The following is a 23,476-nucleotide window of genomic DNA, read 5'->3' as shown; positions in this document are numbered from 1 at the left end:
TATTGGAAATGATTTGTCGTAAATCCAGTGACGCTAGTTATACGTATCAGTAAACAGTGTATTTATATGTGAAAGGATAAATCACTACCCAAGTTGCAGACAGAATCCAAACGGTATGAGGACCAACTGAGATAATATATGATGTATGAACTTTGTGCGAACTAGTGACCTGATCAGGATCTGATCTGGATCACTTAGGTCAAGACCATTTCCACACAAAAATATCAGGATATGTAGAAACAGCGGGAATTTGAGAGAAAATGCCTCTCCGTTCTTGAAAGAACTGGCAAGGAAATTTTGAATTTGAAGCATCACAAAGTCAACAAGAAGACATACTCATCAATATCCCCCATAAAGCCAAAATATATACTCTTATGAATATGCCTACAAATAATGATTTTATGTGCCAAGTTTGGTGTAGAACTAGAGCGCGATTTTACAGTTTTGCCTCGGAAAAGAATACTTCCACCAATTTGTGTCAAAACCTTTGAGGCAACATGGAAAAAACTATACTTTATTCAGAATTCCAAAACTACCAAAAGGCACCAATGCACTACAGACCTATAGATATATAGAGTTTAGTGAAGAATCAGTGAACGCTTTTAGAGCACCTCAAGCAATTTTAGGCTGTCAAATTCGTTGCCATGGAAACATACGGGTTTTTTTTTTTAAATTATTTTATTCGGAATTCCAAAACTGCCAAATGGCACCACTACACCGCCAGATCTATCGACATGTCATGATTGGTGAAGAAACAATGAGCGGTTTTAGAGTCCTGCTCCAGAAAAGAGTACTACCACCAGTTTCTGACTAAGTCAAACTTGTTGCCATGGAAACACAAACAATGCTTTATTTAGAAATCCAAAACTACCACCAGTAGACTACCTATGTGCCATGTTTGATGAAATATAGTCAACAGTTTGAAGATTTTGCTCCGGAATAGAAAAAAATGTGCACGGACACACGAACGCGCGGGCGGAGTCCCTTTTCACACGGGGATAAACAAATTGGCTGTGATATGCTGTGGAGTGGAAATTGGGCATATGAATTACAAGAGTCTTTCTGTGGCATATGCTCTTGAAAGCAGACCTTTTTGACGTTAATGAAAAGTGGTAAAGAGGCCAAAAGCAGTTTCTCCTACAGTGCCGGTCTTCTTAGATGTGCTGTATTGGTAAGTTTTAATATTTATCGATACTATCGTATGGCATGTGTTTCCATGGAAAATAACAGAGAAGATTACTTTGAAACCATGTTGTCAAACATAAACCAACGATCAAAACCTTCTGTCCAAATACAAAAAAAATCTGTTGGTTAAGGAATTCAGTCTTATCTGTGACGTTTGGATTTGGGTTGCTCTCATTCTGTAATCACGCCATGTTACAATATGACCGTCCTTAACAGAATACTGGTTTCTGTAGTTGGTTCTAGATAGATTTTAGGTAATAGCATTACATTGAGAGGGAACCAACAACTCTCAGGGTACAGTATATGTGCACTGTTGAACCCATCACTGTGGAACCATTGACTCACACAGTCTTTTATTTCAGTGTCAAAAAGCAATCATTCTCAGTATAGAGCAACATATTGGGACTCCCCTTAATAATGCCTCAAAAAATATCAAAAGTACACGGAATGGAGTTCTGACAATGTGGGATAAATATCATGTCACTATCAGACGGTGTAAGATATAGGTCGAGTCTGCGTCTGCCTCTAATGACGCCATTGGAACAGGTGCTGTCCAGGACATTTCTACCAACATATTTGCGTGAAAATACAACCGTACTAATATTTTTGTGACATGTTTGACCAAAGTCAGCGTGTAACATTATATTATGCAAAATGGTGGGCTAACAATGACGTGACAATAAGATTTAGATGACTAATTTTACCTGGTTTCATTCGCCATCAGAAATAGATAAAACATTCAGGTGTTGGATTGTGTGTGCGCGCGTGTGCACAGAGAGAGATATGTAAAAATACTCCCACATTGTCTCTCTCTCTCTCACACACACACACACACACACACACACACACACGCGCGCGCGGGCGCGCCCACACACACACATGAATCTAACAAGTTTCATTTATTTATATCTGGAATCGGACAAGTTATGATTATGTTCTCTAAATGAAACGTTTCTTGACTGTTTCTGTACTCTTTTGGTCTTTCAAATAGCGGAGGCAACTGCGGTAGAGGTCAGGGCTAAATTCAACAACTACAGTGGGCATGGCATCTTTGGAGATGGGAGTGAGCTGTTTTAGTTTTGTCATCAAAACTGTCAGGGACCCGTGGTGGGACAGGAATCAGGTAAGTGGTTGATGTGGAAAAGTATAAACTTTTTTAATACTCACATGCCTGTAATGTTCTTAAGAATTAGAATTAGACCATTACACTGTACTATTATTTGGCCATTTAGGAAGTTCAATGAACTGATACCAATATTAACATATCCTGACCCGATTTTATAATTTTGTATTCTGAGATAAATGCGCAAAGATCGTTTGTACAAATCAGTCAACGTTGATGGCAAATCACTACGTTTTGGTAATTATTTAGATATTTTCTTCAGTAACATAGTCAGCCACCTAATCGCCAGCACACAAAGTCAGCCACCTAGCCAGCCCAGCCAACGCGACTTCCACAAAAATGGAAGCCGGACAACTGGTAGCCTAGACTGCATACTTTGTGGGATCCTCTGATAAGTGTAAATTGGCACGGCTCCCACGGACGAAAGGTATGATTGCACTATGCCATTTAGGAAGTATGCAACATATGTCATATTTGGGCGATTAGGTGCCTGACTCTGAGGGTGCGGGTTAGAATCCCGGATGGGACTCAACCAAAAAAGGTTGTAGAATTACTAAGAAAGTGAAATCCCAAATATGACATATGTTGCTGATAGACTGCCGGCTCCATAGTCTGCTTCCGAAGAGGATTAAGCTAGGATACGCGTGAGTTTTGTATTTTCGATACATGTGATATCGAAAGATGTGCCAAGGTTCTTAGAGTGGTATTTACGATGTTCGGATGTACAATATTTAACAAACTTTATGGATACAGATTCGTGCACTTTTGACACGGAGGCACGAGCAAATGATAATGTGTATGGACATGTTGCACTCACGAAATATGAGAAGTTGTTTTCCATAAAACTTGTTTAATATTGGCCTACAAAGCTGACATACATACCTGGTTTTCAGCTTTCAAGATGATGTATTGCTTGACTTTCTGTGATAGTCAAATTTTTCTTACTTTATTTTGCTAGATGTAGTTACTACTTTCTAGAGGACCCGACAACAATAGATGTAGGACAAGATCTTCATGGTATGGCCACTGTCAGCAACATCGGGAATATTGATGGAGATGAGGTTCGTTTACTCCGCGAACTCATTTTCAATGTTTTACCTTCTTACCAGTGAACTATTTGTTCAAAATATTGACATTTCATGTGAGGTTTATATATATACTCCTTTGTTGGGACTCATGTTTTAGCAAATGCCTTATATATCTAAATAACAAAGTATGTACAAACTCTTGTTACCATTAGTATGTACCTACTGTTGAATGGTATACTCTATGAAGGTTATACAAGTATACTTTCAGCGGATTAATTCCACCCAACCAACTCCACACCTCGCCTGTTTCTACCGAGTCATGATCCCTGCCCATGGCAGTTTGGGTTGACAACAAAGGTTGGCCATTTGAAGAGGGTATGTGGTTTATTGAGTTCTGTTCTGTCCCGGTCTTTTTCAAGGGAATGCATTTTCGCCATAGTCAAAAATTCGGAATGGGTCCATAACTACCAGTGCTACTCAGTTACTTGGTCATTGTTGATCATACATTGTCGCCTCTGGATAGCCTTGTCAAGACATCAGTATTTACACGTTTTCGTCCTACTGTTTGAATGGAGGCATTGTCAGCTAATGTAACATCCTAGTGCCACGTCACACTTCCTCAAATGTCACAAATCAAGGCCAACATTGCATTATTAGAATGTATCATGAAACATGTTCCTATTTCAAAGACTCATTGACGTCGAGACTGTGGGAGAATGAGACTGTGAAAAATGAATGTTACTATTTCAAAAGAGTGAATACTTACCAGTCGTAATTTGACCCAGTTTGATTTCCAGGACAGATGACGCTTTCTGCTGGAGGTCAACAGCCCAACGAGAAGAGGCAGACAAATTCCAGCGTTCAAGATTTACAAGATGGTGGGATGGAAATATTTAGTACGATATTAAACTGTTCTACAGTGCCCAGCAAATACAAGCAAATTAACGCGAATCAAATACTTCATAACGCTGTGATAATCAGAAACAGATGAAGTATGGTAACATGAAAGAATCGGATGTTTCTGTATCCATGTCTGTGGAAGAATTATGAAAAACGAGAAATCTCTTTCAATAAAGCAAACACTTTATTTCAAATGTATTGCCGTTAATTATATGAATAAGTTAAGTTGTTGTTATAGATTAAACGAAAGTTGACGCCTGTTTCTCACAATACATGATACATTGTTGACTTTATAAGAAATGAATGATGATAATGTACCCATAATAGCGACACAGACACTACGCCAAGAGTAAATCTACGTGAATACCTGAACTGCGACAGGCAATTGAACGACAGTTCGCTATGATGCACGAGCGGAACGGTGACGCATTTTTCAACTTCAGCTGTATGTAGACATCTTGTGAATAATTCAGTTTGCATATGACAAACTAGTGGTTGATACGGTGAGCAGCGTTAAAGAGTCTTTCTGTGACAGGTGTCCCTGGAATGAGGGTCATTTGTTGGTAGCATTATTACTTGTAGGCCAACAGGTATCATCTCCCGCACTGATTGCTCATAAAATTTGTTGTACTGGTAACTGGATCATGTATTGATTTTACCGACAGGATTTATGTTTCTCTAGACAGATTAAGAAAAGAATATTGTGAAACCACGCAATCAGATCTGAAACGTGTGACCGAAACCTTCTGCCCAAATATCGTCTGTCTCACTTGTAAGGAATTCAATCTTATCTGTGACTTTTTCAGGACCGGCTCTCCTCCATTCCGATCCCTTTCTCTGCATAACTGTAAGTCCGTTGTTCACAGAAACGACTGGTTTCGGAACAACGTGTTAAAACTATATAACTGCATAATGGACATCCGTTGAGTTGTCAATACTGTGGACAAGAGTTCTACTCACTCGTGTCAAGCTGGGCATCAATGAGTACTCAAGCAAATTATGACATACTCGAACAGTCAACATTTCATATTGTGTATTACAGTCCACTGACTTGTAGTGTTTCGTGTTTATAATCATTGCCTCTGGATGTTGTGTGCTTTTCACTGTAGGTAAGCATGTATGTGGTGTTTACAAAGAGAAATGTTTAAATTGTTGCTCTCATTATCAGCTGAAGCTACATGACAGTAATCTCGCCATGCACTCGGAAACATTACTGTTATAAGCTGTCGGACAACTGCCATTTTACGCAAATGATGACTCTTGTGTCATTGGTCCTTTCATCCTGTCGTAATGCTACGTGGCTCTGTCAGATCCTGTTTGTTGATCTCAAGTAGACAGGCATTTCGAGATAGGAATTAGGGCTAAGTACAAAAACTCCAGTGGGAATGACCTCTAGGACACACACACTTCAGTAAAGTCATCAACATTGTCAGGGATCCCGGCGTCAACTATACCCACACGAACACCTGAAGTAAACATTCTTCAGACTATGACAAACCAGATCGGGTTATCACAAGTTAAAGACCAAGATGCCGTTGTACAAAGCATCCTTAGGGCTGAGATGACCGGAACTCCCATACTTTAACATAGACTTAAGGTATTCTAAGCACAGTGGCTGTTTTGTACAGCAGCACCCTGGGCCTACTTCAACATCTTCAACAGTCGTTGGTCTATGTGAGTATGGAGTTACAATCACCTACAGCTTACGATCGCTTTGGAGAACGAAGCCCTGTTCTTTAAGACATTAGTAGTAGTGGGAAGCAAAATCAGGAATTGTTTTTCCAAAGTATTTCCACAGCATATCGTGCGAGAGGGCAGAGTTACTTACTTGTATACCAGAGCTCAGTAACTTTTATGAAATGGAACCTTAAGTGCCAATGTACAGCTCTAATGTGACTCGCATACCATAACATAGACTTAAGGTAGTTTTAGCGCTAAAGTTGTTTTGTGCAACAGCATCCAGGTACAAAATTGTCGACAGTATCCGACATGACATACATATTCCTCGTTCGCAAACAGCCAAGAACGACGTTTGATTCTTAGTCTCGTCAACTTTCCAGCGATATGACGCTGGTTTGTAAATAGTCAAGGCTACACAACAATGATGGTCATCATGGGTTGTTAACATTGAGATATTCACGATATTCGTTGCTCGGTTAGATATCTTAAATTATGTCGAAACAGCTGTCTAGCTATAGCAGGGAACTAGCTATAGTTTCCCTACACCATGTCCTTGACACGGTAACACTTGATTATGCAGCGGGCAATAGCGTCAGGCTATATCTGGATAAGATTCGCCAGTGAAAAGACAGCTTATGTCAGTAATTGTTGACAACATGGCAGCAGGTGCATGGACCATCCTGCCTTCTATCCTATGTGTTGCCCTTACCCGGGGGCTGGCAGACTTTCCGTTCAGGAACACCTCACTGTCCTGGAGTGCTCGGGTGGATGACCTGGTCAGTCGTCTCACTATTGATGAGATCCAGCGTCAGATGGCGAGGGGTGGAGCGGATACCGATGGTACTCCTCCTATCCCCCGACTGGGTATCAAGCCATACTCTTGGAACACGGAATGTCTGAGAGGTGATGTCCGTGCAGGGAACGCTACAGGATTTCCTCAGGCGCTGGGTCTTGCTGCTTCGTTTAGGTACGTCTAATGTTTTAGGGCATATGAGTGTAAAGCACAGGTATATGGCACTGTGTTCTACTCTTCGGTATTTGAACAGTAGAACAACATTCAATGTCATTAATAGTTCATTGTCGACTCATATCTATAGGAACTTTTTTTATCTTAGGCAGTTGTATATAACAGAACTATTTCTCTCTAAAGAGACCTAGAATACATGTTTTTGTATTGCATCAAAGTCCAAATATAGTTACACTCGACTCTCAAGTTTATCTAAACTCTTGTTTTCTATTCAGCTGGATTTTAAACTTACGTTTCCCTATATGCGCAATGTTACTGCATGCAAAAGTTCGAAAATATACTGAAGGAAAAGAATAAGGGGTCACATGAAAGGACAGGTGTTCTGTTTTTTTTTTGTTTTTGTTTAAAGTTTCTTTACAAACTCTGTGAAGTTTATGGAAAAAATGGAAGAAAGGAACACATGTACTTTTATATGATCCTTTATGTTTTCTCTCTTCTGTACATGTTCTTACATTTTTACACTAGACTCTATACCTGACAGAATATTTGCATGACATAACACAATATTACCCATATAATGATTTTCATATATCCAGATGCTTGCTTGCGACGGCGATGATGATTTTTTTAAAAAGTATTTCTTAAAGGTCACATGGAACCAAAAAATCAAACATAAATTAAATTAAAACACAATTATCACTTATTCATGACATCTAATATACATTGCTGCTTGTTAAAAAACGAATAAACACAATTATAAGCGTACAACGGCGATTCAAAAGTGCAATATTTTTTACTTGGGCTTACTTCCCTCGAAACAAACCCTCGGGAGACCGAACCCAGTCATAGCGGGTGGCTGTACACTCAAGGGTAACGACGACTTCCGATTGGCTGGTTCATTTGCTGATGCGCTGAGGGCTCATTGTGTGTACAGAAAGATGATCTGTTTGATGGGCCTTTTATAAGTATGGCTAGTCACAAGAAAGTAAAATTCTTTATGGATAACAACTTCTTTTATTGTACTTGATGCATCGTTTCAGTATGGATTCATATACCGTTGTCAAACAAAATCATTTACACTAGAATAAGTTGTTATCCCGAGAGAATGTGTATAGAGATGTTGGGTTTTGTAAATTCACGTTATCTGAATTTGAGTTCGATTAAATCAAAAATCATCTCAGCAGAGATGGTGAAGTACTGTGTGACTGGAAAGTGTCATTCGTCCAAGTACAAAGCAGGACTTGAAAGAGTTTGCACCAGTTTCCGTCAAATCCAGTCATCCGAAAAAATGGCTGTAGTTTGTTTGCAACCCACAGGCATAACAATTTGTCATGTGTACAAGTATCACACCTGCCTAATTACATAATGTGGCAGAGACTGGACTCGGGTGCACGGGTCATAAATCAATTTATTTTGTTTATGGCACATTTTTTTCAACTTTATAGACTGAATTGTCACTTTTCATGATTTGTTTCGGTAAGTGCATATCTAAAGGTATCAGAATCTGCAAAGTTGTGTTTTACGTTGCATGTGACCTTCAAGAAATATATGTTTAAAGAACACGAGTTTTCATGGATGACGTTTCAAAGTATGTTCTTCATCAGGTGAATGAAACAATTATGACCATACAGCTATATATGTACATGTAGAAACAATAACAGTATGACAAAGGAAACCAGTAGTAAATAGATGGATGGACAACAATGGGAGCCAGGAATTGTTAATCCAGGAATGATTGGTAAGAAAAACAAATGGAAGCCAGCGGGGCGGTGTAAAATTAGCACTGACTGAGTGGATGGAGAATAGGATGGAATAAAGGAAACCAGGGAGTGGCGTAGTTGATGACGTAACAGTGACGGCGTATAACTAAGGTGGTAAGAAAACAAGTGGAAGTGGGCCTTATAGTAGCATGTGCAAGGACAAAGAGTGAACGAGTCAGTTTGGTTTTACGCCACACTCAGCAATATTCCAGCTATGTAAATGATCGAGTCTGGACCAGACAATCCAGTGGTCAACAACATGAGCATCGATCTGCGCACTTGGGAACAGATGGCATGTGTCAACCAAGTCAGTAAGCCTGACCACCCGATCCCATTAGTCGCTTCTTACGACAAGCATAGTCGCCTTTCATGGCAAGCATGGGTTGCTGAAGGCCTATTCTTGATCGGGTACAAGGGCAAAGAGGCAGTGATGATAAATTAACCTAATATCAATAAGTCCAAGGCACAAGGCAGATATGCTCCCTGTTCCCTTCACAATACTGAAGTCATCCATAAAAACTCTTGTCTTTATGTGTTTCACTTCTAATTGCCCTTCAAAGACCCCCCAAAAATATGATTAGCCTAAATTTGCTTTGTTATGTGACAGAAGAGCAGAGCTTGATTATAATGCACACGTATAATGTTCGAATGTGGTCGAAGACAGATTTATTTGACTTATATATATTTGTATGTTTAGCATTGAAATTGTATTAGCGTTTGCGTATGTATATATAGTTTGCTCTCCGAAAGAATGCTTTGACTTCTAAAAAACTTTAATTTCAAGGCATAATTGATGTCAACAAGGCTGGTACATTTTTATGAAAAACTAAACATTGGTGATGATACCAAATGTTTCATTGTTAATTGTTAAGATCTTACTATATTTTCAGTCAGCAACTGATTAAAATTAATTTATAGACAATGTCTGCAAAACGCATTGATACCATAACCAGGTTTAATCCCATGCCAGTGAACCCGTAAAGGTCCTCGGTAGAATAGGCCTTCAGCAAACCATGCTTGCCATAAAGGCGACTATGCTTGTCCTAGGAGGCGACTAACGGGACCGGGTGAAGTCAGGCTCGCTGACTTGGTTGACACATGTCATCGGTTCCCAACTGCGCAGATCGATGCTCATGCTGTTGATCCCTGGATTGTCTGGTCCAGACTCGATTATTAACAGACCGCCGCCATATAGCTTGGATATTGCTGAATGCGACGTAAAACTCAGCTCACTCACTCACTTACTCACTAATCCCAGGGGTAAAATACAAAACTTGGGGACAAAGCCACATTTTGTTATCGGTTTTCATGTTTAATATTGAGCATGTTCACCTTCCAAAATGAATAAGAGTTAAATTAATTGACCGTTCCATCTGTAATACAGATGCCATCGTGTTTGTTCCTCTAAACCACCAAGACCAAATATATTATATGATAGTTATTTTAAATGATTGTGAATCTCAAGTAGATTGCTCTTTTATTTCAGCCCATCTTTGATTTATCAAATAGCCGAGGCAACAAGTGTCGAGGTCCGAGCAAAGTACAACTATTACAAAAGTCAGGGACTTTCTCAAAATCATATGGGAGTAAGCTGTTTCAGTCCTGTCATTAACATCGTCAGGGACCCTAGATGGGGCAGAAATCAGGTGAGTGAGATGATATTTAGGGCACATTGTTGTTTGTGTAGTTTTTGTGTGACATAATCCATGTAAAATTTGAATACATAGAGCAATGTTGCTAAAGCACAGATGCATTGACCGTTTCCTGATTTCTACCGATTTCTGACTACCAATTGTACCTTTGTATTCATGGCATATTATTGCTCAGATAAATAATATAATGATACATACGTATATATATAATATCATGTGGTGAATATCCTTCCGTATATATGTGCAACAAAGATTATGAGGCCGGTAGACGACAGATCAATGACCTGTGAAGAATCTGTTTTGTTATAATACTAGATTAATTTAAATAGGGATAATGTGAAAAAGCTGCTGAAAGAGAGTGTTTGTTATTTCCTAAATACCAAGTTTTCCTTATTGCAACAAAGTAAGGGAAATGTACTTTCAATGTACGATTGTCGAAATTGGGAGATATATGGGACTGAATCAGTGGTGATACTGCATACACAAGATGAATGTCATTGTATCGTTCCTCAGTGGGTTTTCTTTCTACCACACTTCAACGCTCAAGTTCCCCTACCTTTTTATGAAGAGTATATCATATCGTTTGGTGAGTAGTTCTTCCGTATATATTGTGCAAGATACATTATGAGGCTGGTAAACAACAGATCAATGACCTCCGAAGACTGAGCTTTGCAGTAATACAAGATTAATTTAAATAGGGATAATGCTGTTTCTTGTTTCCTAAATACAATGTTGTCCTCATTGCAACAAATAGGAAACATACGGGGAGGACCCTTACCAGAGCGGCGTTCTTGCAACCAGCTTCGTCCGGGGACTACAAGGCAACGACGCGCGATATGTGCGTGCCAATGCTGGATGTAAACACTTCGCAGCCTATGACGGTCCAGATAATATACCAAGTTCAAGATTTCAGTTTGATGCCATGGTAAATATGTTGAAGTTAATGCCCTTGAAGACTTTGTCCGTTTCCAACTTTTTTCACAAGGTGTGAGTGAGTGAGTTTAGCTTTACGCCGCACTCAGCAATATTACAGCTATATGGCGGCGGTCTGTAAATAATCGAGTCTGGACCAGACAATCCAGTGATCAACAACATGAGCATCGATCTGCGCAATTGGGAACCGATGACATGTGTCAACCAAGTCAGCGAGTCTGACCACCCGATCCCGTTAGTCGCCTCTTACGACAAGCTGAGTCGCCTTTTATGGCAAGCATGGGTTGCTGAAGGCCTATTCTAACCCGAGACCTTCACGGGTCTTCACAAGGTGTAATCAGGCGAGGAAATTTTGAAGAAGATACTTGATATGGGTCATTCAAGGAAAAATCTTTAAACGTCTTAAACGTAGTTGGGCGATACTGAACGCCTCAATTCACGAGAGCAGGTTTGAATATTTATGTGTTTGTACATGTTATGAACACGTATATCAACATTTATAACTGACAAATAGGATCTTCAAGGGAACAGTAGCATTGCTTTTGCCTCTGTGTGTTGAATGGTATTAGTATTCTAAGTATTCCAGTATTATCATTTGTCGGTGACATTTCCCGTTTTAGGTTCAATTGCACATGCTCTATGTATCTCTTTATCTCTTCATGGTCTTTTTAAACCTCATATGGCTCATTTCAAAAAGATTCGAAAGACACTTCTAAATTCGAGGCTTCGGCGAAGAATGGACATCCATAGGACTAACTACTGTAAGAGTTCCGTTTGGATTCCACGTTTCGCGAACATCCAGTAACTTCACAATTTGACAGTCATTCTTGAAACACATGTACAGATTATAATCAAAATTACACAATCGATTTATTATTTCCTATGAACGCTGAAAGGGTTTTTGCTCTCTCGTATTTGAAGGATACTATCTGTGAAGTAAGTGACTCTTTCTATTTCTTGTGTGTTTTTTGTTTCATATCGGCGATGTCACTATTTGATACTGATTACATAAAAATACTGATATCATTGATACAAGACCAAGAATAGGCCTTCAGCAACCCATGGTGGTCATAAAAGGCGAGCATGCTTGTAAGAGGCGACTAACGGGATCGGGTGGTCAGGCTTGTTGATCAGTGGATTGTCTGATCCAGACTCGATTATTTACAGACCGCCGCCATATGGCTGAAATATCGCTGAGTGCGACGTAAAACTAAACTCATTCACTGATTTAATTCTTCTTGTCACGGCATGGTTGAAGTATTGCTAATGTGACGCTAAATGGTAACTTACACGTATAAAATATATACTTGTAATACTGTTGGAGCCGTACTGTGGGGAGGACCCAAAACAAACCGCATGTGATAGTTCCAAGGGCCTTAGTACCTGTATGCTTCAACAATGACATTAAAGTTTGTTGTTAAGATACGAATTTGTTTCATGGAAATTAACAACAATACCTTTGTTTGCAATTCCGTGACTACAGTGTTTTATCCGCTGTCCACAGGTAAGCGAGCGTGACCTCCGAACGACCTTCCTTCCTGCCTTCAGAGCCTGTGTCAAGGCCGGAACATACAGTTTCATGTGCAGCTACAATAGGTACACACCCTTCTCGTCAGGCTTTGTCAAATTGCAGATAAATAAATAAACATCAGTCTTGATTTGAGGCCAACGTATCTGACTGGGTTATTATCGATATTCTGGTTTGATTGTTTCATTCCGGATTTTCACCCAGTTCACCCAAAAGTTGGTAGTTTGGTTGGTTGTTTTACTCAGCAATATTCCAGCTGTATCGCGGTGGGCTGAAAATAATCGAGTCTGGACCAGACAGTCTAGTGAACAACAGCACGAGCATCGTTCTACGCATTTGGATACGATCACATGTGTCAACCAAATCAGGAAGCCTAACACCCGATCCATTCAGTTGTCACTTTTTAGAAGCATGGGTTACTTAAGATCAAACCCGGATCTTCGGTGGCGTTTTATTAACTTAGAGCCCGTTTATACGGCAAACATTTACATATAAGCAAATTTGCTCATGTGAGTATATTTACTCACATATGCAAATATAAATTTGCGTTGCGTTCATTGTTCATTTTAAATCCATAAGTTAACTGGTAGCAAATTCAGGGGATTTGTTATTCCAACAGTTATCATGGACTGGGTCAGACTGAGAAGACTGAGTCGATGTAGAAGATTTCCATATTTCTTTAGTTTGGGTGTTTTACTGGGAACATCAAACTTCAGAGAAATGCGGAGGAAAGCAAGACACAGTAGATGGTTTGAAGATACTGTTTTACGGGAATTTAATGACTTGGATTGGCAAGAAAACTTCAGGATGAAAGAGGAAACATTCACTTTTGTTTGCGAGAGACTCCGGTTTGAATTGTCACCTCAGCGTAATACAGTTGACGAACCGTTAAGTGTTCAAAAGAAAGTTGCAATTGCAATATACTGGCTTGCTTCCAGCTCCGAGTACAGGACAGTGGCCAATCTTTTTGGTGTCGGGAAGGCAACTGTATGCGTATGTGTCCATCAAGTCTGTACAGCTATCATGAAGGTACTTCTGGATGAATTTGTGAGGTTCCCTGAGGAAAATGCCCTTAAGGATGTAATTAAAGGCTTTGAGGAAAGATGGAACTTTCCAAATTGTGCAGGTGCTGTTGATGGCTGTCATATACCGATTATAGCTCCCCAAAACTCCCATGGCGATTACCTCAGTAGAAAAGGGTTTTACTCTCTAATACTACAGGGTGTGTGTGATAACAACTATGTCTTTACAGATGTAAACATTGGGTGGCCAGGTAGGGTACATGATGCCCGTGTCCTAGCAAATTCAGAACTGTACATGCTTGGTGATAGCGGTGACCTATTTCCAAACTGGAGGAAGAAGGTTGGAGACTGACAGATGCCTGTAGTTCTTCTTGGAGACGGGGCATACCCATTAAAGACTTGGCTTTTGAAACCTTACCTTGGCAGGGACAACCTCACACCTTCCCATACCACATTCAACTACCGCCTAAGCAGGGCCAGAATGACAATTGAGAATGCCTTTGGTCGTTGAAAAGGATAGTGGAGATGCTTACAAAAGAGACTAGATGTGGATGTGGGTTTTGCGTGCACTGTGATAGGCTGCTGCGTCGTCCTCCACAACATATGTGAGAGTTTCAGGGATGTGTTCAGGGAAGAGTGGAGTGTAGATCAGGAGGCGTATGAAGATGGTGGACAGGATATGCAAGATGCAGGACAGGAGTTACCCTGTTGCGCCAGGGCTCTCCGAGACGACATTGCACAGACTTTCACAGTAAACAGACCCTAGAAAGACTGTAAAATGTGTATTTTGTTTCCATAAAACGTTCGTGTTTGCAAATATGAACACATTTAGACATTACCCTTTATCATATTGCTCCATGTTCATTACGCACATCAGCTGGCTTTTCATGGATCCCTGTGATTTCATCTCTTATGGTTAATTATTCTTATTCAATATGAAAAAAGCAACCTTTCTGTTTCTTTATTTTAATAAAAAAAACAAAAACATTTCCACTCTTTCTGTTTACACTGTGATTTAGAAAAGAAACGAAACACTGAATAGCAATCAGTTGTCTATCAAAAATCGCAGATATAATCAGTTTTACCTCACAGTCTTGTGAAAATGACTGAAAACAAATCTACTCTTTCTTCAAAGAAATAAAATCCTTTATAGTTTGCAAACACATCATGAACAAAGTATCATCCAAGTATAAATGCAGATTCGGCCATCAAAGTTAAACTGCATGCATTAGAGATTGTAATAGGTTTTGTCATCGACAGTATTAGGTGCAATGCATGAGGATGTTCCACGGGACACGCCAGGCCCTGCATTGTAGGACCCTTGACCCCATGACCTCATATTAAACTGGTGCTCTCTCTCTTCCCGTCTCTGTCTCTCCTCAGACTCCATCTTTGCTCTTTCTAGGTCAAGTCTCTGTTTTTCCAGGTCAATTTTACTCCTTTCAATATCCAACATTTCCCTTTCACATTTCTCGTTCTCAGAACTGAATTTGTCCATGACAGTGGAGAGAGCTAGTTCAAATTTGGATTTTCTGACTCTTCTTTTCTTTTTTAGTTCTCTCTGTCTCTTCGTTACTCGATATCTTTCGCTTTGCATCCGGTGCGTTTTCGGCATTTGAAATGCTTGGCATACTCATTGTGTCTGTCTCCGTTGAAGATTCCTCTTCACATCCTTGCTGTGCTTCGGTATCTTCATCATCAACAGTCATCATGTCTCCAATGTATTCTGTCGCAGGTACATTTGATTCACTATCATCTACGCCAAGGTCATTCACTTCGTCATTCTCAATCGTCTTACTCAAAGTTTCTATCACTTTTACAGGTGACGAGGCCGGTCTGGTTCCCAAAATTCTGTCCATCTCTTCATAAAGCTTACACATCTTTCTTCCCTTCCCGCTTTTCTTCATGGTTGTTTTGCATTGTCTGTAGGTTCTCTTTAACGTGCGAATGCGCACTTTACACTGATCAGATGTACGATGGAATCCTCTGTCCAACATTTCGGTGGAAACTGTTTTATAAACAGACCCGTTATTGGCTTTTGGATTTTCTAGTTGTTCTTCAATACTATTTTCCTCCCATATTTCCAGCAAACATTTTGTTTCTTCGTCATTCCAGGAATTTCCCCGTTTTTTTCCATCATTGTTTTTCTGTTTACTTGCCATCGTAACACGTCTTGACTGTGTGACGACAAAACATCAAGTGATATTCGAAAAGCCAATCGGATGCAAACAGATTTGGCGGGAGAACTCTAAAAGTAGGTATTATGAAATTACCCGGGAATATTTGCTTACCGTCAGTAAAGTTACTGTACGTCTATACGGCATGTTTGGTTAGGGTAGCAAAAAAATTGTAAATGAATTTGCACCTACCCCCTGCTAGGTGCAAAATTGCTCCTTGTAGCAAATTTTGCACATGAGTAATTGCGTCTATACGACCACATTTACACACGTAAGTATAATTTGCATATATGCAAACGATACATACGTGAGCAAATGTGGCCGTATAAACGGGGTATTAGTAACCCCCAAAAAGTGAGAAAACAAGTTAAAGTGTTACGAGATAAACTGCTGGCTTCTAACAATAATCATGTACTCTTGTTAATCTACAGCTTGAACGGCGTGCCGGCATGTGCCAGTAAGCAGCTACTCACCGACATTCTCCGATCGGAGTGGGGGTTTACAGGATACGTCGTAAGCGACGAGGGTGCTGTAGGGAACGTTAAATCCGGCCACCACTACGCCAACACCTCCGTGGACATCGTGGCCGACTGTGTGAACGCTGGATGCAACTTGGAACTATCTGCGCATGAGAACAATCTGAAATACTACTATATGGGTAAGGACATCTCATAAATACCACGTTACTATTTAGTTCCCATCAAAATGGAGATCATTATGATTCCAACCATTATACATCATGTATTTTCGTAGTTAAATGTGTGTATGTTCTTCCAACATTGATATCGATTAAAACAAGATCAAACGTATATCAGACAATCCAGTGATCGTCTATGGCAGGTATTTGCAGACAGTAATGTGCCTGCAGCTAGAGTGAATGAGTTTAGGTACGCCGCACTCAGCAATATTCCAGCTATATGGCGTCGGTCTGTAAATAATCTGATGTGACACAGACAACCCACTGATCAACAACATGAACATCAATCTATGCAACTGGAATGACATGTGTCAACCCAGCCAGAGAGCCTGACAACACGATCGATAGTAGTCTCTTACGACAGGCATGCAATGTTAAACTGCAAAACCATGGCTATTGGCCAGATGTGCTCACTTATTAAAATGTGCAGGAAAAAATCTTCAATGATGCAGTTCCATTATGGTATAATGACCCTTATGAGACACAGTTTTGTAAAACAAAATTAATGTTTCAGTCTGGCTTTTGAAATAAGGGGTTTCCAGCCAGAAATGTATGTGTACATTTTGACAATGGTATTTTGTATAATGAGTTCATTTGATTCAAGCCGAGGCCATACAACAAGGAAAACTTACAGAGGAAACAGTCAGAGAAAGTGTCAAACCCTTGTTCTACACCAGAATGAGGTTGGGCGAGTTCGATCCCCCGGAAATGAACCCATATTCCAAACTTGACCTCTCTGTTATTGAAAACGAGGCTCACCAAATACTTGCAATCGAAGCAGCCATGAAGACATTTGTGTTGCTGAAGAACATGGACAACATTTTGCCCCTTAAGAGAGACACTTTCGACAAGATTGCTGTGAGTACTGCAAAGTAAACATCATATTTTCATTCTCACGTCAACTTTTGTATTGCAGATGAAGTCAGCATTGAAAGCGAACTAAAGCGATAATTTGAAAACCAAAATAAAATTAATCTTACTTTAACTTGAATAGTCGTTCATGGCCATTACTGTGTTACGGCAAATGGGGGATGCGAACCCACCATAATTTTAAATACTAGACACGAAAAAGAACGCAACTCAGCACATTCTATTCTCGAAAGTCACCTTTCCCTGTGAGTTTAGATCAAATGCACACGAACATTCCTTCCACCTTGTAATATACTCCACAACAGAACATGCAAGCAATGATTGAGGAATCACTAATTACTTTAGTTTAATGTTATGATCAGGTCGTTGGACCCATGGCAAATGATACAACTCAGTTGTTTGGGGACTATGCGCCTGCTACCCCCTCCATCTTCATACGAACTGTCCTGCAGGGCTTGGGAAAGCTTGCCAAGTCTGTCAACTACGCAGCCGGATGTGATGACAACTTCTGTAAACATTACGACGATGTATCTGTGAAAAAAGCAGTGGCCATGACAGAGGTTATATTTGTGTGTCTTGGAACAGGTAATCCGTATAATGGATTAAAGAGGTGTTTTACAAACATACAAAACTGTTTTTCGATAGTCAGACTCATTGACATATGTCATCGTATTTCAATTGCGTGGATTGATGCTCGTGATGTCAGTCACTGGATTTCCTGGTCGAGACTCGATAAAATACAGACCGCCGTTAAATAGATGAGTGCGGCGTAGAAGAACAAACAAACAAAACCCACTGTGAATCATGCATCATTCCTACACATTTATTATTGGTTGAGTTAAAAAATTCCACATTTATTACGAACGTTCATCCCATTTTCATGTTGATATTCTAGGGCAATTGATTGAATCCGAGAGCAACGATCGCTACGACATCAACCTCCCTGGGGATCAACTACAGCTGCTTCAAGACGTTGCTGCCAACAGTCAGTGACAGTTCTAGTTATGTTAGACATGTCGTGTGTAGATATTATGACAATGTTTGTCTGATAGTACATGTTGACTGGTATTCCAGCTGGTTCGTCACAATATATTATAATATTTAAAGCAGAAGGGTGTTTGTGGTTCTTAGTATGCTGATTCTAATCAATACTTAAAAGTGTAACTGTTTACATAGTAATATAGATAGAGAGATAATATAATATAATATAATATAATATAATATAATATAATATAATATAATATAACTCTCTTTCTACAGGAAATGGGACCCCCGTGGTTCTCCTGTTGTTTAACGCCGGAGCCCTAAACATGACCTGGGCAGATCAAAGCGCCGACATCGCCGCGATCATGGAATGTTTCTTCCCAGCACAGGCAACAGGGGAGGCACTTAGGCGTGTGATGATTAACGAAGGTCCAGGTTCGAATCCTGCTGGTAGAATGCCGGCTACATGGCCCGCCTCAGAGGATCAGGTTAGGATATGGGTGTATCGAATGACGTGCAAAGTCTCTTTGACTGGCATTCTAAATGCTGGGATGTGCCATATGTAACAAACGAAATGGATATAGCTTCTTTTTGTTCGTGAGTGTGTGAGGCATGAGAAAACAAAAGTAAGCATTGAAACGGTGCATTCAAGAAATAAATGTAGTTTCTTAAGCTTATTTAATATTGGATATGTGTCCACTATACCCTGCACGCATCTACGGGTAGGCCCGGTAATTTTGTTACCTCCCTTTGCTGTCTCCGCACTCTCACAATAGCCAATCAGCTAGGCCGCAGTTATGACCGAATTCGCCAGAATCAACAAAGGCAGCGATCGCAAATGCGAAGGTTTGCTCGCAGTGCGACTCAGATTTTGGAGTAATCATACAGACAAATTTATAGGCCCGAAACTTTACAAAAATATATGCAAGACCTCTTCCAGAGAACCCCTGCATGGTTTGTGTTGCCAAGTTTAAGACGAAATGAAAAGCGAAAGTGAGTTGTGGTTCGCTCAACTTCCCATCGTAGACATCTGATTGGATAAAAAGCCAGCCAAGGGAGGTAATAAATGTACCGGGCTGAGATGTAGATGCATCAGGGTATAGACTTATCGGATCGTATAATCTGGAGATATCGAGGATGCGGGTGAGAAAACTGGTTTCACGCACACGTATGTGTGAGATCGACTTCTAATCTCGTGATTGGCTGTCCCGTGGTGATGAGTTAAGGTCAAATCATGATATACAACTTTCCTGATTTATTGGTAAGTTACTCGTGCTTGAATTAATCAGACACATGTTACTCGTGCCCCAAACCCCCTTTTCATGTATTATTTTCACCACTGAAAGCACAAACAGGTCTTTATACAATGAAACACATACTGAATAGATATAACACGAACGTAGCTATTTTCTGATTCATTTTATTTAAACTTTTGATGCTAGTCATGAATTCTAAATGGCTAAGTCTAAATCACAATAAGTGATACCTGTGTAAACTATTATGTTAGAGATAAATCCAGGAATTCCCTGATGAAGGAAATCTTCATCATTAGTACTTTTACTCTGAAGAGATGCAAGAAGTGTCATATATATCGTCTTGCAAAAATACCTGACACGATAACGCCAGTGCCTGTCCATTGGGAGATCGTTTTGCCTCATTGTTTCTTTGATAAATTGATCTGCATCCCGGCGAAGAAGAGTTGTCCCCCCTTGATAGTGACAGTAATCTCAGCAATGTCACATTCAAGCACAGGATTTACCCCTAATTACACACACTCAATAATTTTGGCTCCGGTACATGGGATAACATTGAACGTAAAGTGGTATACAAGTACAGATTCCCTATTTGCAGAAATATCCAAAACACTTTTCTGATGACAACAACCACCAAATGATTACGATGACGTGATGCGCTCAAATGTTTCCTGTTTGCAGGAATTAAAACCATCCACATTTACAGGGTAACACCATCATTTTAGAGTGTTAATCAATTTTCTGTGATCCTATCTAGTTGCATTATTGCTATTGCTTTGATTATGCGAGGATGTTTTAGAAAGCTTTTGGTGGAGGGTCACCTTGGAAATGGTTAGTGATTGGGAAACCAAGTGACGTCACTCATTCATAGCGTTGTGTTCTGTATTATTACTGTGCAGTTACGATGAGAAGATATGGTATTTGAATCAATTTGACCATAATTTGATGAGATTTTATGGCGTGTAAGAGACTACTGTACTGCCAGATACTGCTTATACGTTTCAAAGCGTATTTAAGTCGCTTTTGCACATTAAATACGTTTGGAAACAATTCGTTGTAACATAAATGATACCTGGCAAGTACTCGTATAGCCATCTGTGGTTTTCAACTTTCAAGAACACGAATTGCTTGACTTGAGTTCTTTTTTATGGCTGTTAGATTAGTTCTTACCTTATTTTGCTAGACCTTAACAGTAGTAAGAATGTGTTTCAACCGTTTTCCTAGATCTTCAACATCACCGACTATTCAATGGAAGGGAAGACGTATCGCTACTTCAAAGGAGATCCTCTGTACCCTTACGGCTACGGGTTGTCCTATACTCAGTTTAGTTACGTCTTTCTGGAAAACCCAATAACAATCACCGCGGGACAAGATCTTCATGGTATGGCCACCGTCTTCAACACCGGGAATATTGATGGAGATGAGGTTCGTTTACTCCTTTCATGTGAGGTTCATATCAACATTATTTTGTTGTTTGGGGTTGGTTGGTGGGCCACATAGACTCATGTTTCAGCAAATGCTGTATATATTAAAAATAGTTACCAATAGTATATTTCTGCTGCAGAATAATATATTTCATCCAGGTTATACAAGTCTACATTCAGTGGATGAATGCTACCCAACCCACTCCCAAGTTACAACTCGCCTGGTTCGACCGAGTCACAATCCCTGCCAATAGAGAGATGAACGTTAATTTCACTGTTTCTGCTGAAAGTATGGCAGTGTGGGTGGGCAACGCTGGCTGGACAATTGAGGAGGGTAAGTAGTTTACTAAGTAATTTGTCACTGTGGTGAATGAATAGTACTCTTAAAAGCGTCATAGCCATGTTCACATTTGTACGAAGGTTATGGATGGGTTCAACTTAATAAATCGATAACAACCAATGCTCCTCGATGACTCGACTGCTGAATGGAAAGGACCAAATTAGTCACTGTCTTTTTGCTCATAACCTGTCACTGGATTGTCTGATCAAGACAGGCATATTCCCTATTGCTTGACATGATAGTGACGTTCAAGGGCACAACCTTCCAAATGTGAAATTGTTTATCCTACACAGTATTATTGAAATGAATCACAGACCCACCAGGGATAATCCTAGGTACCCATTTCAATGATGTATGTTATCTTTTAAATGAAGGTATACTTATCTGTGTTAACGTGACAAAGTTTGATTTGCAGGACAGATGATGCTTTATGTTGGAGGTCAACAGCCAAACCAGAAGAGGCAAACAAGTTCAAACGTTTTCCACGCTAACTTCAAGATCGTGGGATCGAAATTTTTAGGGCTATATTAAAATGTTTTACATTGCCTTGTGTGGTTACTGTTATGGCTAAGAATTCACCGTAACACACGATGTACGAAATCCCCTTGTGAACCAGCAAAACAGACCAAAGACAAGTCATAAATGTTCAAATTGTATTATTATGCAACGAGAGCAAGGTATACAAAGTCACAATATAACATACGCTCGGAATTCTCAGTATGAGAGATAATCAACTATGCAGAATGTAAACACAGCGATCGGTTTGACAGCAGATAATGTAGGTCAGGCGTTGACGGGTTTTCAAGCGTTGGCAGTGATGTGAATGAGTGTGTGTGTCACCCTCCGCATGACAGATAAAATCCGGAAAACCAGAATCCTAAACGTGTTGACCATGTATTAAAACGAAATGTGACCCATCATATCTAATATTCAAAACACTAAATATTGTGACCCAATAATAATAATTACTTAATTAATAACAAAACTGTACAGAAAATACATACTCGTAACAGTTACATATAATGCAAAGGAGATAAAGATCGCCTAATTCTATATGATGAGTATGCCCAAGGCATGTAATAGAGAAGAAGCCCCTTCAATATTGTTTCGAGAGGATAAATGACTACCCAAGTTGCAGATAGATTCCAAACGTTATGAGGACCAACTGATATATAATATATACACATTGTGCGAACTAATGAACAGATCATGATCTGATCTGGATCACTTTGGCCACGACCATTTCCACACAAAAATATCAGGATATGCAGAAGCAGCGGGGCTTTGAGAGAAAATGCCTCACATTTGCCATGGAAACTCAAACAATGTTTTATTCAGAATTGCATATGGTACCACTACACCACCAGATCTATCGACATGCCATGTTTGGTGAAGAAACAAAGAACGGTGTTAGAGTTCTGCTTCGTAAAAAAAAAACGAACACAAATTTCAGAGTAAATCAAACCTGTTGCCTTGAAAACGCAAAAATATACATTTTATTCAGAAATCCAAAACTACCATAAGGCACCAGTACACCCCCCAGATGTGCCAAGTTTGGTGAGGACACATTGAAAGTTTTTCGCATTCTGCTCCGGAAAAGAATTTCTGTCTAAGTCAACCTTGTAGCCATGGAAACGCAAAAAAATACTTTACATAGAAATCCAAAACTACCACTAGCAGATCTACCTATGTGCCAAGTTTGATGAAGAAATATTCAACACCTTGAAAGTTTTGCTCCGCAAGAAAAAACATGTGCACGGACACACGAGCGCATGGACGGAGTCCATTTTCATACCGGGGATACAAAATATGGGTGTGATATACTGTGGAGTGGAAATTCAAATGCGACATGATACTAATTGGACATATGAATTACAAGAGTCTTTCTGTGGCATATGCTCTTGAAAGCAGACCTTTTTTGCCGGTAATGAAAAGTGAGAGGCCAAAAGCAGT

At 39.8% G+C, this 23,476-nt stretch overlaps 1 protein-coding gene across 1 annotated transcript; it reads left to right on the top strand.

Moving 5' to 3' along the window:
* Positions 1-6,517: 6,517 nt before the first annotated feature.
* Positions 6,518-22,070, top strand: LOC137286750 (uncharacterized). The gene is made up of 12 exons (XM_067818729.1): positions 6,518-6,883; positions 10,130-10,289; positions 11,050-11,220; positions 12,733-12,824; positions 16,387-16,613; positions 17,257-17,510; positions 17,885-18,107; positions 18,418-18,507; positions 18,783-18,994; positions 20,984-21,184; positions 21,343-21,517; positions 21,939-22,070. The coding sequence occupies exons 1-12, from the start codon at positions 6,552-6,554 to the stop codon at positions 22,052-22,054; spliced, it is 2,253 nt and encodes a 750-aa protein (XP_067674830.1). The 5' UTR covers positions 6,518-6,551; the 3' UTR covers positions 22,055-22,070.
* Positions 22,071-23,476: the final 1,406 nt, after the last annotated feature.

This window comes from Haliotis asinina, chromosome 6 (assembly GCF_037392515.1).
Source record: "Haliotis asinina isolate JCU_RB_2024 chromosome 6, JCU_Hal_asi_v2, whole genome shotgun sequence".
Lineage (NCBI taxonomy): Eukaryota > Metazoa > Mollusca > Gastropoda > Lepetellida > Haliotidae > Haliotis > Haliotis asinina.
Note: the sequence above shows the minus strand (reverse complement) of the source record. Positions and strands in the feature narration are given on the sequence as shown.

Excerpts from the sequence above, each read along its gene's own strand:
- LOC137286750 (XM_067818729.1), top strand. The coding sequence starts at position 6,552 with ATGTCAGTAATTGTTGACAACATGGCAGCAGGTGCATGGACCATCCTG. Across the intron at positions 12,825-16,386 it reads TTCATGTGCAGCTACAATAG|CTTGAACGGCGTGCCGGCAT; the intron begins GTACACACCCTT and ends GTTAATCTACAG. Across the intron at positions 18,508-18,782 it reads TCAAGACGTTGCTGCCAACA|GAAATGGGACCCCCGTGGTT; the intron begins GTCAGTGACAGT and ends CTCTTTCTACAG.